The sequence below is a fragment of the Peromyscus leucopus genome, chromosome 18 (genome assembly GCF_004664715.2).
Source record: "Peromyscus leucopus breed LL Stock chromosome 18, UCI_PerLeu_2.1, whole genome shotgun sequence".
Lineage (NCBI taxonomy): Eukaryota > Metazoa > Chordata > Mammalia > Rodentia > Cricetidae > Peromyscus > Peromyscus leucopus.
Genome location: NC_051078.1, coordinates 40,931,024 through 40,946,377, shown reverse-complemented (window position 1 = coordinate 40,946,377; position 15,354 = coordinate 40,931,024). Strand labels below are relative to the sequence as shown.

The window sequence follows — 15,354 nt, the reverse complement described above, 5'->3', positions numbered from 1 at the left end:
TTAATCCTTCCTAGAAATACCTTCAGGCATGCCCAGAGGCACATGTCCTAGATGGTTACAGTTTAAATCAACTTGACAATCAACACTGATCACAGCCTGGTGGTCATCACTGCCTGGCTGTGGTGGTGTGGTGCCATTCCCTAAATCCCAGCCTTTGGGAGACAGAGGTAGGTGGATCTCCACAATTGGAGAAGCCAGTCTGGTTACACAGTGAGTTCCACGACTACTCAGAGAAGCCTTGTCTTAAAACAAAGAGCCAGGGGGTTGGGGGATTTAGCTCAGTGGTAGAGCGCTTGCCTAAGCGCAAGGCCCTGGGTTCAGTCCTCAGCTCTGAAAAAACAAAACAACAAACAAAGAGCCAAATGGCGGAGGTGGCGAACACCTTTAATCCCAGCACTCAGGAGGCAGAGGCAGGCGGATCTCTGTGAGTTCGAGACCAGCCTGGGCTGCAGATTGAGTCCTAGGAAAGGCACAAAGCTACACAGAGAAACCCTGTCTTGAAAAACCAAAAATAAAATAAAATGAAATAAAAAAAATACAATAAAATTGGTGGTAATATTTTGTTTGCACTCGAACAAATAAAGTTTGCCTGAAGATCAGGACAGAGCCAGCCACTAGATTAAGCAGAGGCCAGCAAGTGGTGGCACACACCTTTAATCCTAGCACTTGGGAGACTGAGATCCACCTGGATTTCTGTGCCACCCTGGACCACAGGAGATGCATCTAGTCTGATCCACACTGTTCTTGGTTACCCAATCTATGGACACTAAGTCTGTTACAAAAGCAAACGATGAGAAGGATGCTCATAGTGCGTTCACTTGCAGCGATCTGTATATCTTCAGCTTCCTTTGAACTACCTAAAAAGTTGTCAGGACTAAGCCAGACAGTGGTGACACACACCTTTAACCCCAGCACTCGGGAGGCAGAGCCAGGCGGATCTTTGTGAGTTTGAGGCCAGCCTGGTCTACAGAGCGAAATCCAGAACAGTCTCCAAAGCTACACAGAGAAACCCTGTCTCGAAAAAATAAAAAAAACAAAACAAACAAACAAAAAAGTTGTCAGGACAACAAGAAAAGTCTGCACATGTTCTGTCGCAGCCCTCCTTAGATGTTGTTTCTGTATCATGGATGTGGGATCTGTGAGGGAAAATTCTGAAGCCCTGGGTTTTCTGATCCTAGCAAAGCAAGAAATGATAGAACAGTTCGAAGCTGGAGTGGCTTAGTTCTGGTAACCAGCATAAGCGTAGTAGTTTGCATTCCAGGGGTTCAAGCTGAGATACTCCTGATCAGACTGGCCGTACTGTGAGTAGAAGAGGTCTTTCCCCAGGAAGGGAGATGGAGAGAGTCTTTGGAGAACAGCTTCGCTGAACTGGTAGGTCAGCTTTCTCCGGATTTTCGTGATCTCTCCAGTCCTGGCATAGTTCCTCAGGGCTCTGGCCATCTTCTGGTAAGTCATGGGTTTTCGGTTACCTTTTCTTTTGCCCCAAAGCTCAGCAAGCTTTTCTTTGTTTTTTGATATAAACTGAAAGACGCCTTTGGTTTTATCGACCCACTGAATACAAGATGCCATCTCTGAATTGCACAGAGATTCATAAAGGTATTCAAACAGCCGAAGCTTCCTCCTGCCTGCAAGGAAGGGAGAGAGGAGACGTCAAACCCTCTGTGGCTGTCCCTGGAAGGTCCTGTGAAGGACTTGAGAGCCCCAGAAATGGAAGCTTCACTGGGCCTGCTTCCTCACACTCACTGCCTTAGGAAGTTACCAGCAGGCCAGAAGGATCCACAGGCCTCTTGAAGTTTGCACTAGACTTACGATGTGGAAATTGTTAAAAGTTATTTACTGTCCTAGGGAAACAGGAAGCCTGGGCCTCCTCATCTGGAGATTCATCTGAAGGCGGTCTTCCTTCACAGTTAAATGTCGACTATCGTTTCACATTATGAAATGTACAAGGGGCTGGAGAGTTGGCTCAGCTGTTAGATCACTTGTTGAGCTTTGCAGAAAAGACTCAGGTTCGATTCTCAGCACCCACATCTCGGCTCACGGCCATCTTTACCTCTAGTTCCAATGCTCTTTAATATTGTCACCTCTTGGCCCTAAAATATTAAGGGAATTATTAGCCATGACTTAGAGGTTAGCTCTGGAGCGGTAAAATGTCCTGAAAATTGGAAAGAAAAAAAAAACTGCAGTAGAAAGGCCGGAAAAAAAAAAAAAAAGTTTTCATGCCCTTGTCCAGGAGCAATGCCTAAGGTCATTGTCATTTGCAACTATGATGAAATGAAGTGCTGAGGTCAGCTTCTGTCATCTTTTTAGGAAATGTAATCATTTGTGTCTCAAAATGACTAGATATGGAAATTTAGAGGATTTGTGTGGATTGCGTGTTGTGATAGAACTCATGAAATTAAAGTGACAGTCACCTCCCTGACATCCAAATTAGCTTATGCTGTATCATGTCCCACTGGATCCACCAGTAGTTTAAAAAAACACCTCTCAGCTAGATTCTTTTTTTTCTTCAATAATTGAGTAAAACTGAAATTTATTATAAGCCACAGTCGTCCTAGGGACCTCCGTACTATATATATAGCCTCTGTGGTTCTATGGGTTGTGGTCTGATTGTTCATTTTATATCTAGAATCCACCAATGAGTGAGTACATACCATAACTGTCTTTCTGGGTTTGGGTTACCTCACTCAGGATGATTTTTTCTAGTTCCATCCACTTGCCTGCAAATTTCATGCTTTCATTGTTTTTCTCTGCTGAGTAGTACTCCATTGTGTATATGTACCACTTTTTTTTCATCCATTCTTCCCTTGATGGGCATCTAGGTTGTTTCCAGGTTCTGGCTATTACAAATAGTGCTGCTATGAACATAGCTCTCAGCTAGATTCTATTTTCTCCTTGAGTAATTAGGATAGTTTATTCCCAAAGGGCTTGTATTATCTTGGGTTTACAAACGATGACACTGTCTTCTGAACATGATATGGCCATTGTACTGTCAACCCACTGTTGCCATGGCCACCTGCACAAAACCCACACAAAATCTGAGACTGCCTGCATTGTAGCAATAGGGAGTCAGTTGGTAGATTATTGGATCTACTCTGAACGTAAAGAGAAGATATAGAATATAGATACGATGTAGATAAAAAGGTTATTGAATCTACTTTTAAAAGATAATTACTGGGGCTGGAGAGATGGCTCAGAGGTTAAGAGCACCGACTGCTCTTCCAGAGGTCCTGAGTTCAATTCCCAGCAACCATATGGTGGCTCACAACCATCTGTAATGAGATCTGGTGCCCTCCACTGTATACATAATAAATAAAATAAATCTTTTAAAAAAAAGATAATTACTAGTTTTAAATACTTTACATTGGATTGGATATTTGTATTTTGTATACAAATGATATATATTGAGATTGATAATTAGAAAACGCTATACGGAAGGGCTGGGGATTTAGCTCAGAGGTAGAGTGCTTGCCTAGCAAGCACAAGGCCCTGGGTTTGGTCCTCAGCTGGTGGGGGGGGGAGAAAAGAAAAAAGAAAATGCTATAGTATATTTCTAATCTTGTTCAAGATATTGTATTTGTACAGTTTAACAATGTAATGCAATTTGCTAATCCTTGAATGTTATTATTACCAACTATTAGGATATAAAGAAATGGAAGTTAGTAGTTAGACATTACAATAGAACTTGTAGTCATATTTTAGGATATAAAGAAATGAAAGTTAGTAGTTAGACATTACAATAGAACTTGTAGTCATATTAGGTATGTTTTCAAGGTCGAGCAGATGATATATTTTAGATAGACAGGTCATCTTCAAACCTTTCAGAGATCTACACAATATGGCATTTACAATGTTTTAATAACTTAGAAAATTTTTCTTTTTTTATGTCAATGAGACATGTTGGCTCCTGGCAGCACCAATCTACTTCAGAGAAAATATGGGCATTGAAGAAACTGCATATGGAGTTAACTTTCATTGTGGCAAAAGTTAGCCACGGGACAACAAAGTATCCTCGAATCAACTGCTGACAAACAGGACAAAATGGACAGACAGGACACGAAACAAAGGACTACCAATTCTTGCCAAGACAAGTGTGGTTGTGTCTTCAGCAACAGGCATCCTCTGAGGCCAGGGCAATATGGTACCATCACTGAAGTGGCCTTTGCAATCTGGAAAAGGTACAGTGCTCCTTTCTTCAAAGGCAGCTGAACTGGCAGTGGACCGATGGCTTCTGGTGTGCAGTGGAACAGCAGCTGAAACAGTTATTCTTGAAAGAGTAACTAAGCTGATGGAGTCTAACCTCTCAATGGTAGACTGGCATTTAATAAAAGAGATGAAGCCACCCACAAGCTGAGAAGAATGGACAGCTGAACTCCAAAAAATATCAACAATTTCCAGAATTTAAAATCCTGAATCACGACAGGACACTAGTGGAATTCAGGTGTTTCTGGTACATGGACTGCTCTCACTGAATGTGAGGTCGAACTGTAGGCCTTGTGTACATCCTACTTCACAAATGAGTCTGTCAGATACGCTAAGCCTATAGGCGGAAGATGATGCCCCAATGTTACAAAGAAACCCCTGGTGACTGTCCAGGCAGCTGGCTGTTTCTGTCAACTCACAATTGTTTTGGAAGCCGCTTGCTTGCACTTCCTGTTTTATTAGGTAATATTATTTCCTCCTTCCGTCTCTGAGGGAGTTGAAGATTGATAGTTATAGTTAGTTGAAGATTAGATAGTTATAGTTTTTCTTGTTATGAATTTCAGAAAAGAAACTCACTAAAAAGGAGTAAGTGTATAAATTTGAAGGACATTATAAGATAGTTCTCTGTTAGTAATATAAGTTAGGATAGAAAGCGAATCAGGGACATTTTGAACTTACCAAAATAGGATAGATAATGGAATATTTTCTCTGAGTTTGTCAAATGCAAATGGACTGGCATTGTTTAGGTATTTATTGCTTGTATATATTGTATATAGTTATTGTACTTTTTCTTCTTCTAGATTGTAACCATCAGTAAGTTGCCTATGACCCCAATACATAACCCAACACTCTTGGAATGGTTCAACTCAGGCTGTTAACAGATTTTTCTTGGGATAGAGTCTAGCATGTAGCCCTGGCTTGCTTCAAACTTGGAATCCTTCTGCCTCAGTGCTGGACCTGAGTGCTATCATGTTCAGCTACAAGATGGCACTTAGAAATATCATTAATTCTGAACTCCATCCAGCTTGGGGCTGTATGCCTATAATCTCAACACTCAGAACATTGAGGTAGGACTGTGGATTTGAAGACATCTTGGTCTACTAGTGAGTTCCAGGCTAGCCTGGGCTACATAATGAAAGAAGAAAGGGAAAAAAAATCCAAAACACATATAACATCCCTTTGTATCTCTGTAAGGGTGTCGTTTCGGCATACCTTTTCCTCCCTTGTGCTGGAAGAGGGTGGCTTGTGCCAGCTGGTGTTCAGTTATGCTCTGCAGAGATTGATGGATATTCTCTTCCAAATACAAGTCCCCAGAGCCATTCTACATACACAAGACAGCAGAATGCTAAGTAAGGGGAAGTTTGTCCCTCCCTGCCCCACCCCCAGTCAGTGGCTGAAGACCAATGCTAAGAGCAAAGGGTACTAAATATCTGGATTCTCAAGGGCCACCTCCACCGCAGCCAGATCATCTCAGGGATCATCAAAAGATACAGAGAGGACCAAGGATAGAAGTTAACATTTGGGCCGGAGAGATGGCTCAGAGGTTAAGAGCTGTTCTTCCTGAGGTCCTGAGTTCAATTCCCAGCAACCACATGGTGGCTCACAACCATCAATAATGAGATCTAGAGCCCTCTTCTGGCCTGCAGGTGTACATGCAGGCAGTACATTGTATACATAATAAATAAATCTTAAAAAAAAAAAAAAAAAAAGAAGTTAACATTTGACTCCTCCACCCATGAGAAAAGAGGTGACTGGTCCTCTTCTAAGGATGCCCCGAGTGAGAGAGAGCCAAGAGAATCAGCGTGAATCAGGCATGGCAGCTCACAACCGCAGCCGCAGCCGCAGCCGCAGCCCTAGCACCAGGAAGCCTAAGGCTAAAGCAGTGCTGCAAGTGACTGAGGCAGGAGGACTGCTTTGAGTAAGGAGATGCTGGGCTATAGCACCTGGGCTGTAGACAAACACTATATCTCAAAAAATAAACAGGAGGGCCGGGTGATGGCGGCACACACCTTTAATCCTAGCACTAAGGAGGCAGAGCCAGGTGAATCTATGTGAGTTCGAGGCCAGCCTGGTCTGCAGAGAGAGAGAGAGATCCAGGACAGGCGCCAAAGCTACACAGAGAAACCCTGTCTCAAAAACAAAAAACAAAAAACAGAAAACAGGAACCCCCCTCCCTGCTCCCCAAATGAAACGATCAAAAGATTAGGGTGTCAGCGCCAAGGGAAGATGGGTTTTCATTCTTCATGGATTTCGTGGATTGAACGCCTACATGGGTAAGGGAAGAATGATGACAGACGGGACTGAGGGACAAGAGGAAGAAGTTCCTGCCATTGCAGGTGGCAAAGACGCGTCTGTGTCCACTGTTAATTAGACGGAGTGGACGGGGCTGGACTTGAGCCATCTTGTATCATCCCCACACTGTCAGGCCAGGGGTTCCCAACTACAAGAAGCCGTCTACACTCTGCAAGCTAAGAGCCATGAAAGCAGGGCTGCTAGACAACCCTAGTTTGTTTTACCTGGCAATCGGAAAAGGACAAGAGGTTAGGTTAGTTGGAACCCAAATCCCCTCTTTAATGTGTATTTTTTTAAAGGTTTATCTATGTATTATGAATACAGTGTTCTGTGTGCATGTGTCCTTGCAGGCCAGAAGAGGGCACCAGATCCAATTGCAAGAGGTTGTGAGCCACCATGTGGTTGCTAGGAATTGAACTCAGGACCTCTAGGAAGAGCAAGCAGTGCTCTTAAACTCTGAGCCATCTCTCCAGCCCCCCAATCCCCCCCCTTTTTTGTTTTTTTTGGTTTTTTTTCGAGACAGGGTTTCTTTGTGTAGCTTTGCGCCTTTCCTGGAACTCACTTGGTAGACCAGGCTGGCCTCGAACTCACAGCGATTCACCTGGCTCTGCCTCCCGAGTGCTGGGATTAAAGGCGTGCGCCACCACCGCCCGGCTCACAGTTTTGTTTTAAGATTATTTATTTATTATGTGTACAGTATTCTGCCTGCATGTGTCCCTGCAGGCCAGAAGAGTGCGCCAGATCTCATTACAGATGGTTGTGAGCCACCATGTGGGTGCTGGGAATTGAACTCAGGACCTCTGGAAGAGCAGCTGGTGCTCTTAACCTATGAGCCATCTCTCCAGCCCATAGTTTTGTTTTTTAAGTCTCCTGTAGCCCAGGCTGTCCTAAAACACACTATGTAGTGGAGGATGATCTTGAACTCCTGATTTTTCTGCTTCTACCTCCCAAATGTTGCCATTATAGGTATGTGGCACCATGGCCAGCTCCCTCTCTTTATTCATCTGTCTCCCCACTGCCTTTATTCGGAAAAACCGAGTTTTACAGTCAGACCTACCGTATTAAAACTTGAAAAAGCTATGTAAAACTGCATTACTATTAACCTAGAAAGAAAAATGAAATGACAGAATTGCAGAAAAATGGACAAACTTAGTATGTATAATATTAAGTAAGGTCACACAATCTCAAAAAGAAAAAACTGCATATTCTCCCTCAGATGCGGACCCTAGTATGCATATACACACATCCATAATGTGTGTACATATATGTAAACAGATGTACACAGAGGTGTGATAGAACATGTAGAAAGGGTACTGAGAGGGCTGACGAGATGGCTCAGTGGTTAAGAGCACTGACTCTTCTTCCAGAGGTCCTGAGTTCGATTCCTAGCAACCACATGGTGGCTCACAATCACCTGCAATGAGATCTGGTACCTTCTTCTGGCCTGCAAGGACACATGCAGACAGAACACTGTATACATAATTATTAAAATCTTTAGAAAAAGAAAAGAAAAAGAAAGAAAGAAAGAAAGAAAGAAAGAAAGAAAGAAAGAAAGAAAGAAAGAAAGAAAGCTGAGAATGGACGGGATGCAAGTGATGGACTCATGGAAAGGGATCTAAAGCTACTTGCTCACTCTGTCATGGATATTCACTTCAGAGTCAAGCCTGTTACTCTTAAAATGTCTCCTAAGACTCCACTGTCCAGGGCTGGGCCAGGGCCTCCGGGCCCTGGAAGAAGGAGAAAAGGAAAGTAGAAAACAGTCGAGGAGTGCCATGTCCTTGAGAACAGGAGGTCATTTGAGAAAAAAGAAAAACAAAAACATGATAGCCTTGAACGCACCTGAAAGGTGAGCTAGTCTCAGGCGCCTCCCTAAAGTTAAAGACTCATTGATATGCGATATAAAACGCCTGTGGCGGGAATTCCAAGTCTCACCCTGGAGATCATGTTCTGCTTGGCGCCCTCTGCCTAGCAGGAACTCTAGGTGACTGCTCTACTCTTTCCAAACTTTCCAGCTTCCTCTGCACGCCTGACCCGAGGCTCTATCTCTCTGCTCCTTGCTGTCTCGTTCTTTTACTCATGTTAGCTTTAAACTGAACAACCTCACTCATTCTACACCAAAAGCATGGCTGGTGTGGATGCTGTTCTGTGCCCAGCGATTAGTCTCCCTGAGCATACTCACAGTTACATTTCTCCAGTTATAGGTGGGCTCTTCTGGGGGTAACATTCCACACCAACTGGAACTGCCTCTGATTTGAGGATAATTGTTAAGGAACGCCATGTAATTTTTATTATTTTCTAATTTAAAAACAGAACAGAAAGACATTTCATAAGTCCAAGTTTACAAGCACACATTCATTTATACACACACACACACATGCACACACACACACATGCACACATACCCACACATGCACACATACCCACAAATGCACACATACCCACACATGCACACATACCCACACATGCACACATACCCACACATGCACACATACCCACACATGCACACATACCCACAAATGCACACATACCCACACATGCACACATACCCACACATGCACACATACCCACACATGCACACATACCCACACATGCCCATGCCCAAGGCGACCCAAATTCTATTGATTGCTGCCTTCTAAGTTTTCTTAACACTTTATATTTCTCCCATGGTATTTACCCCAATATTTTAAATTTTTGGGGGGGAGCAGGTTTCAAGACAGGGTTTCTCCGTGTAGCCTTTCCTGGAACTCACCCCATAGCCCAGGCTGGCCTCAAACTCACAGAGATCCGCCTGCCTCTGCCTCCTGAGTGCTGGGATTAAAGTCGTGCATCACCACCACCCAGCTCCCAACATTTTAATATTATAGATACTCTTCTTCATAACCCATTTGCCTTATGGAGAAATATTCCTGTCCCTGACTGCTTTTAACCTTGGAACTCTCCGATACCATATGTAAACTCAATCGACAACATATGCATCTTACATAGATCAAAGAATAATAACCATAGAGCGGGTCAGTGGTGGTGCACGCCTTTAACCCCAGACGCCTTTAACCCCAGACGCCTTTAACCCCAGACGCCTTTAACCCCAGACGCCTTTAACCCCAGACGCCTTTAACCCCAGACGCCTTTAATCCCAGATGCCTTTAATTCCAACACTTGGGAGGCAGAGGCAGGTGGATCTCTGAGTTCGAGGCCAGCCTGGGCTACACAGAGAAGCCTTATCTCAAAACACCAAAAAAACAACCCACTGCATTCTTCCACACAGACTATGTCTCAGGTGAGTGGAAGGCCTGAGAGATATATCAATGAAAATGCTTGTTCTGAGGGCCAGCGGCGGTGGCGCACACCTTTAATCCCTGCACTTGTGAGGCAGAGCCAGGCAGATCTCTGTGAGTTCAAGGCTAGCCTGGGCTACAGAGTGAGTTCCAGGACAGGAACCAAAACTACACAGAGAAACCCTGTCTCAAAAAAAAAAAGGGGGGGGGGCTGGAGAGATGGCTCAGAGGTTAAGAACACTGGCTGTTCTTCCAGAGGTCCTGAGTTCAATTCCCAGCAACCACATGGTGGCTCACAACCATCTGTAATGAGATCTCTCCCTCTTCTGGCCTGCGGGAATACATGCAAATAGAACACTGTATACATAATAAATAAATCTTTAAAAAAGAAAATGGGCTGGGAGATGACTCCATGGGAAAAGCACATGCCACATCAACGTAAGGACCAGAGTTCAAGTCCCCAGAAGCCAGTAAAGCGGAGTACTGTAATCCTAGTGTGTCTGTGGCAAGATGGGATGGATGCAGAGTCAGGAGAGTCCCAGAAGTTCTCAGGCCAGCTAGCCTGGCATGTGCATGGTATTGAGACTCTGGTGCAAATACAAGGGAGACAAGGATGACACCCAAGGTGGTCCCCTGACTTCCATACTCTAATAATGGTCCAGATAATAATATACATACATATACACATATACAATACCACACACATATACATAATACACAATATACATACATAACATACCATATACATACACATATACAATACACCATACATATATACATACACAATATACCATACAAACACACATATACATATACACAATACACCACACCATACACACATATACATATACACAATACACCACACCACACCATACACATATACATGTACACAATACACCACACACCATACACATATACACAATATACCATATACATATCCTTTTTTTTTTTTTTTTTTTTGGTTTTTTTTTTTTTTTTTTTTTTTGAGACAGGGTTTCTCTGCGTAGTTTTGCGCCTTTCCTGGAGCTCACTTGGTAGCCCAGGCTGGCCTCGAACTCACAGCGATCCGCCTGGCTCTGCCTCCCGAGTGCTGACATATCCATTTTTTAAAGGAAAAGCTTTTCTTGCAAAACCAGGAGAATAATAATATAGTAAGCAATGGTAAGCAGACCTTATGTTTATTCTGTCTTGTTGAGACAAAGTCTAGCTATGTATTATCAGGCTGGCCTCAAAACAATGACCCCTTTGCCTCGGCTCCACATTACTTTTTAAAATTATTTTATGGATGTGGGTGGGTGGTTTTTCACCTGCATGTTTCTCTGTGTACCACATGCAGGTGTACATGTATGTGGGTACACACGTGTGTGAGCCAAAGTCAACCTCAGATATCATCCTTCAACAGCCTTGTTTTCTGAGACAGGGTCTTGCATTGGCCTAGAACCCATCAATGAGGGTATGCTGGCTAGCTGGGAAGCCCATGGGAGACCCCTCCCCCAGGCTTGCAAGTGCCAGACATTGTACGTCTATCAGGTGTCCATGCCTTTACTCTTACATATGTATGTGACCAACACATGTGCCGAGAGATGAGAGCGAACGACCGCTCTTACCTGGCAAGTACTGAAGTTCTCCAACTGAAGGCTGTGTCAGCGCCTCAAAAGCATCCTCGAATGCTTGACCCAGGCTGTCTTGCTCAGTGCAAGTCTGTGGCAACAACGGTGCAATTTGGGAGTTCTGAAATTAATAAAATGTAATTTTGCTGTTTTGCTCGGAGAGTTTCACCTTCCGCACTCCAGGCACAGTAGACTGGCTAAGTTCTTTCCCACTGCAGGAGGCTGTTCATTCATTGCAGTGTAGAATGCTCACCAGCTTCTTGGCCATAGACAATCCGTAGTGGCTCAGATGTCACCAAATGTGAGAGCCAGTTTCTTAGTTCAGTATTTAAAGCATTGGTCTTTCAGTCTGGTGCTTACCCAAAGTATTTATCCTATAGCTTAAAATACTATAAAAATTATAGAATTCCATACGGTATAAGGTTGTATATAGCATAAATAAAAATGATGGGTTCAGTCCCCAGCACCACGTGGTAGCACATGTCTATGATCCCAGCACTTAGAAGTTGAAGCAGAATGAGCGGGTACTTCAAGTCACCCCTGGCCACATATGGCCAACCCGGGATACATAACACCCTGTCTCAAAAAGAAAGAAGTCTCAGTTTCAAACCAGGAGAGTGAAGATAAAAAACAGACAGACAAACAAAAGCACTGACCATTGTTCACTAACTGGGGAGAGGAACAGCTCCTGCCTGTTTGCGCGCGCGGCTCTGGGTTCAGTAACCAGTTCTGGGGGAGGAAGGAAAATAAGTAAAAGGACAATCCCAAATAGGTTTTACACTTATTATTTATTGAGACAAGGACTCAGTCTGTAGCGCAGGCTGGCCTCCCATTCATACCACTCCTCCCGAGTGGCCTCTGGAATGCTGGGATTACAGGTATGAGATTAACCTTAAAACAAAAGGAACTTTTAATTTGATCCTAAATGAACAGATCTTGCCCAGAAAATGTTTTTTTTAATATTATAAATGCAAAATGCCATCATCTTAATTCTTTCATGGGAACAAATTTTCTTTCCCCAAGATTTCCTATGAATGTTTCACTTTTCTGTCATTCTATGTATGCATATTGTATGCATTCGTGTGCATGTGCATGTGCGTGCGTGTACGTGTGTGTGTGTGTGTGTGTGTAACAAACATGTCTGTGTGGCTGATCATGCATGCCAGTGTGTACAGAGAGCAGAAGTGGATGCCGAGTGTCTCCCTCCACCACACTCTCTACCTTCCATACTGAAACAGGATCTCTCACTTGAGCCCCACAATTTGCTGACTGGGTCAAGTTCGCCAGCTCGTGCTGACTCATGCTCCCCAGTGCTGGGATTACAGGAGGCCACTCCCTCCCTCCCCCCCCCCCCCCCCGGCAGTTTCAATTACTGTGCTAAAACACCATGACCAACTTGAGAGAAAGGGGATTTACTGTATGTCACTGTCCACCATTGGGGGGGACGTCAGGGCGGGAACCCAAGGCAGGAACTAAAGCAGAGGCCACAGAGAAATGGCATGGACTGGCTTGCTCAGCTTGCTTTCTTTACACAACTCCGGACCACCCACCCAGGGGTGGCAACAGCCAGTGGTCAGAGCCCTCTCGCAGTCAATCATGAAAATGCTCCACAGGAGCACTTGGGAGGCAGAGACAAATGCGTCTCTGTGAGTTCCGGGTCAGCCAGGACTTTTACACAGGAAACCCTGTCTCAAAAAATAAAACAAAATCAAGAACACGGAGGGGGGGGGGGGGGGGCTCCACAGACTCACCTATGGGCCAATCTATCGGAGGCACTTTCTCAGTTAAATGTCTTCTTCCCAGATGACTCTAGCTTGTGCCAGGAGACAAAAACAGCATCTACAACCCCAAACTAGCTAGCACATCAGTATTTCCAGCAGTTCTGGAGACCCTACGCCCGGCTCTCATGTGTACAGGGCAAACGCCTGTTCCTGCAGACTGTCGGTCACCTCTGCTCCTACACGGTCTTAAATGTAAAAACAGCTGAAGGTGGTGGGTGGGTCACCTTCACTCCTTCACTGGTGAGAGAACAGAAATCACAGGAACACGTTGCAGAATCCCAATTATTTAAACACTGCTCTATGAACTGGGCGCCGCAGGGCAAACCTATAGTCCTATCTAGCACTCTATTATAACCCTGGCACCCACAAAGCTAAATATCAGGAAGATTACCTCAAATTGGAGTTTGTGGCCAGCCTGGGCTGTAGGGAGACGATCTCGTCCCACTCCCAAATGCTTTTAATTGAAAAGTTTTGAAGTTCAATTTTTTCGCCTTAGCAACCTATGTGTCTTCGGGGAGTTGGAGCTGGGTCCTCTGGACCAGCAGCCAGTGCCTCTGACTGTTAAGACATCTCTCCAGCTTCTGTTTTGTTTCTGAGACAAGATCTCAGCTCAGGCTCTCTTTGAACCTGCAATTCAGCCTCCAGAGCTCAGGGACTGTAGACATGCTTGACCACATCTGGACAAATTTATTATTTAACTGCCCCCCCAATACTTTTTGAGAAAGGGTCTCTATTTTTTTTTTTTTTTAAATATTGATTAGCCGGTCGGTGGTGGCACACACCTTTAATCCCAGCACTTGGGAGACAGAGCCAGATGGATCTCTGTGAGTTCGAGGCCAACCTGGTCTACAGAGTGAGATCCACAATAGGCTCCAAAAGCTACACAGGAAAGGCACCACAAGTACATGGAGAAACCCTGTCTCAAAAAAACCATAAATAAATAAAGCCAGAGGCTGTTAACTCGAGTTCTTATCCCATAAACATAGATGACACTCTTTAATATTATTTAATGTTTAGCATTTATTTTATTTTTTTGCTGTTGTTTTTTTATTTCTGAGAGTTTCTCTGTGTCCTGAACTCACTTTGTGGACCAGGCTGGCCTTGAACTCAGAGATTTACCTCCCTCTGAAATATCAGTATTAAAACATCAAGTGCTGGGTAAAAGTATGTGCCTAAGCACAATGCATAATCTTTGCATCACATCACTTCACTTAAAACACAAGAACATTCATAAATCCAGTCTGGGCTGTGTTCTTTGATCAATTTTTTTTTTTTTTGGGTGGTCCATTTATTTGCTCTTTGAGGATAGTGGCTATGGACCCTGCCTGGGCTAGCTTCACACTCATTCTGTAATCCAGCCTGGTCTTAAACTCATGTCGATCCTCTGTCAGTCTCCCCAAACGCTGAGATTTTAGCTGTGCCACCCACCAAATGAACATTATTAGTATTAGATAGTTTTTAAAAGCCATCCATGACTTTTTAGGCAATCATGACTTCACCCATTGGTGCTGAAGCTTGCTGTACGTTGAACTAAATATTATTCAAAGGTGCCTGGGGTATTTTAGTAGAAGCAAACTCTACACTAGACTCCTAAAGCAAGGTTTCTGTGAACTATAAATAAAGGAGCTGAAGCAGTTTCATTTTAGAGTGTGCTGTAAATTTGCAGTTTCTGGGGCTGGATCCCCTCAAGCCTGGGTTTCCATTCCCAGCACCACATTAACTGATGCCCCAGACTCTTCTCCCAACACCTAAGCAGCAAATACAAAGGAAAGAAGAACACTTGCAACTCAACAGACAAATAAGACAACAGCCCAAGCAAGAAGCATCCACCTGAAAGAGAAAACGGGCGGTTAATATAAAGGGCTTGGAGAAACATGGGCTGAACACTTACCAGGAAGATACACTTGAACTCTTCACCAAGTTGCGATGTCATTGAGGACACTATCAAGAACACGCTGGCACAGTTGCAATAAATACTTATTTTTAAGGAAGTGCTACGGAGGGGATTTTTTTTAAAAGATACAGTGCCTACATAATTCCATTTCTTGGTGTGGCCAGTAAAGATGTCAGAGGCTATTATTTTGAAGGGACATGTACTAGTTTGCATTCTTTGGGCCCAACTCTTAGAATCAAACTCAAGGCCCAACCCCCCCCTTCTCCCACTCCCATCCCCGCTCAATTTCTCTGATCTGTTTA

At 44.0% G+C, this 15,354-nt stretch overlaps 1 protein-coding gene across 2 annotated transcripts; it reads right to left on the bottom strand.

Moving 5' to 3' along the window:
• Nucleotides 1-984: 984 nt before the first annotated feature.
• On the bottom strand, nt 985-15,142 carry Spic (Spi-C transcription factor). 2 transcript variants are annotated; one of them, XM_037196836.1, is made up of 7 exons: nt 15,050-15,122; nt 13,129-13,395; nt 12,034-12,106; nt 11,375-11,498; nt 8,672-8,787; nt 5,413-5,521; nt 985-1,625 (listed from the first exon to the last, which is right to left on the bottom strand). In XM_037196836.1, the coding sequence occupies exons 3-7, from the start codon at nt 12,034-12,036 to the stop codon at nt 1,219-1,221; spliced, it is 759 nt and encodes a 252-aa protein (XP_037052731.1). In that variant the 5' UTR covers nt 12,037-12,106; nt 13,129-13,395; nt 15,050-15,122; the 3' UTR covers nt 985-1,218. The 2 variants fall into 2 exon arrangements, with proteins under 2 accessions (XP_037052731.1, XP_037052730.1); XM_037196835.1 differs by lacking the exon at nt 13,129-13,395 and having other exon boundaries at nt 15,050-15,142.
• Between the last annotated feature and the right edge of the window lie 212 nt (nt 15,143-15,354).